General features: G+C 58.1%; 1 protein-coding gene across 1 annotated transcript in view; it reads left to right on the top strand.

Moving 5' to 3' along the window:
* WDR60 (WD repeat domain 60) overlaps nucleotides 1-1,760 on the top strand; it is a 45,445-nt gene that overhangs the window by 16,563 nt on the left and 27,122 nt on the right. The window contains exons 11-13 of the mRNA XM_010829351.1: nucleotides 233-311; nucleotides 401-573; nucleotides 953-1,055. Coding sequence (XP_010827653.1) covers nucleotides 233-311; nucleotides 401-573; nucleotides 953-1,055 — 355 coding nt within the window. The remainder of the gene's footprint in view (nucleotides 1-232; nucleotides 312-400; nucleotides 574-952; nucleotides 1,056-1,760) is intronic.

Genomic DNA, 1,760 nt, shown 5'->3' with positions numbered 1-1,760 from the left:
TGGGGAGGGCGCTGTGGCGGGGCGGGCCAGCCCCGTGCCCTGAGCTCAGTCGGCGTCCAAGGCCCCGGCTGCGTTTCTTCAGACAAAGTGACTGCATCGTCAGGAGGCTGGCACCACGTGGTGGGGCAGCCTTGGCGACTTTCTCTATGAAACTGGGAATGTGTTTTGCTCCAAAGCTCTTGGCACCTGGGTGTGCGAAGGTTACTTGTCAGGGCGTGAACGCTCCTGACAGCCCCGAGTGATGGTGCTCTGAAGCAGGAGAAACAGGAGGTGCTTGGTCAGCACCTTCTCACGGCCTCTGACAGGACACGGTGCGCTCTTTGCCTGGGTCCAAGGGGAACGAGAAGACAGAGTGAGAATAAGTGCATAGAGAAATACGCGGGTCTGTCTGCACGCGAAGCGCGGGGGCCCTGCGGCCGAGGCCACGGAGGTGGACCCCGCAGAGGGAGCGGGTGGAGCGGTCTGTCCTGTGGGGGCTTCTGGCGGCCTCGGCCGCCACCAGGCCGACCAGCCTGCACCCTGTGAGCTGCCGAAGCCCCGCCCGTGTCCGCCCGTCTTCTGTCTTCTGCTGCAGTGAGTGGCTTGTCCGGCATGCACCAGCCTCTGTCTGTTTTCCAGCTGCTCTGTGTATTCACACCTCAACTCCCTTACCTGAGAAGACGGGTTTTGGAGCGGGCAGGAGAGCGTGGGGTGGGAGCGGAGGACTGACCGCGCTTATATGTGTTATGTATTTCTGGAAGTAGTGTGGCACAGATGGAGGAAATTTTGCTTTGTTGCAGGTTTTAGGTGAAATGAGCAGAAGTGGTTCCTAAGTGCACATAGAAGACATTTGTCATTAGTTGAGTGAACATAATTGGTTTATATGTGTCTAATTGGTTTACTCTTGATTTCTTTTGCTTGAAAGAAATATTTCAGTTTCACAAAAGTAGCTTTTTTTTTTTTTTACGTGCAGATGCAAACAGCTCCCTTTCCAAAACCCCACTGTGTGGAATTTTCGTGGATTTTGCCACAGCTTCACACCGTCAAAAGAATCGGACTCAGGCCCTTAAGCAAAAGTAGGTGTACTGGAAAAATTGCAGAAGGAATTAGGAGTTTCTGTACTTACCTGCAACGGACCTGTGAATATTAGTGTTTATTTTGTTGTCAGCGCTGTGCTCAGGCCGTGGTCGTGTTTGTGCTGCGTTCCCAGGTCCCGGCTCGTGCTCCTGGTGCAGGAGTTCAGTGCCATAGGCGAGCTTGGCCCGGCATCTGTGTCATTTCTGGGGGCCCCGGGAGCCCCGCCTTCACGGCCAGGCAGTGTCACAGGCGCTCTGGAGGCTGGAGGCGGGCAGCGGGAGCTATAGCAGACAGCGGGCCAGGTCCGCCCGCGCCCCCTGCCTCCTGCCGTGTGGGCCGCGCTCTCGCAGCTGGCGCCCCTCGTCTCAGCGAGGGAGCCTCACGTCGGCCAGCCGTCCTGTGTCCCAGGCACTGAGCCCCTGTGTCAGCGTCCTCCGTGGGCTGCAGGCCGCCTGTGCAGGCCCGGGTCAGCCCAGCGAGGTTGGAGATGAGGGTGAAGAGCCAGGGTCAGCGGGGTCAGAGTCCGGGCTTGACAGCTATGAACCCAGAAGCTCGTGAAAGTGAAGGACAGACTCTCAGCCCACGTCTGTGGTACCGAGCCCAGTGCAGTCTGGGGATAGATGTCGGAGTCCTGGACGCAGTGGACTTAGGAGAGTATCTGGTCAGCCAGAGAGCTGTGCTGGCAGGAAGCAGCCTTCCCCCAC

The sequence above is a fragment of the Bison bison genome, unplaced genomic scaffold (genome assembly GCF_000754665.1).
Source record: "Bison bison bison isolate TAMUID 2011002044 unplaced genomic scaffold, Bison_UMD1.0 scf7180017864503, whole genome shotgun sequence".
NCBI lineage: Eukaryota > Metazoa > Chordata > Mammalia > Artiodactyla > Bovidae > Bison > Bison bison.
This window is presented reverse-complemented; position numbering and strand designations above follow the sequence as displayed.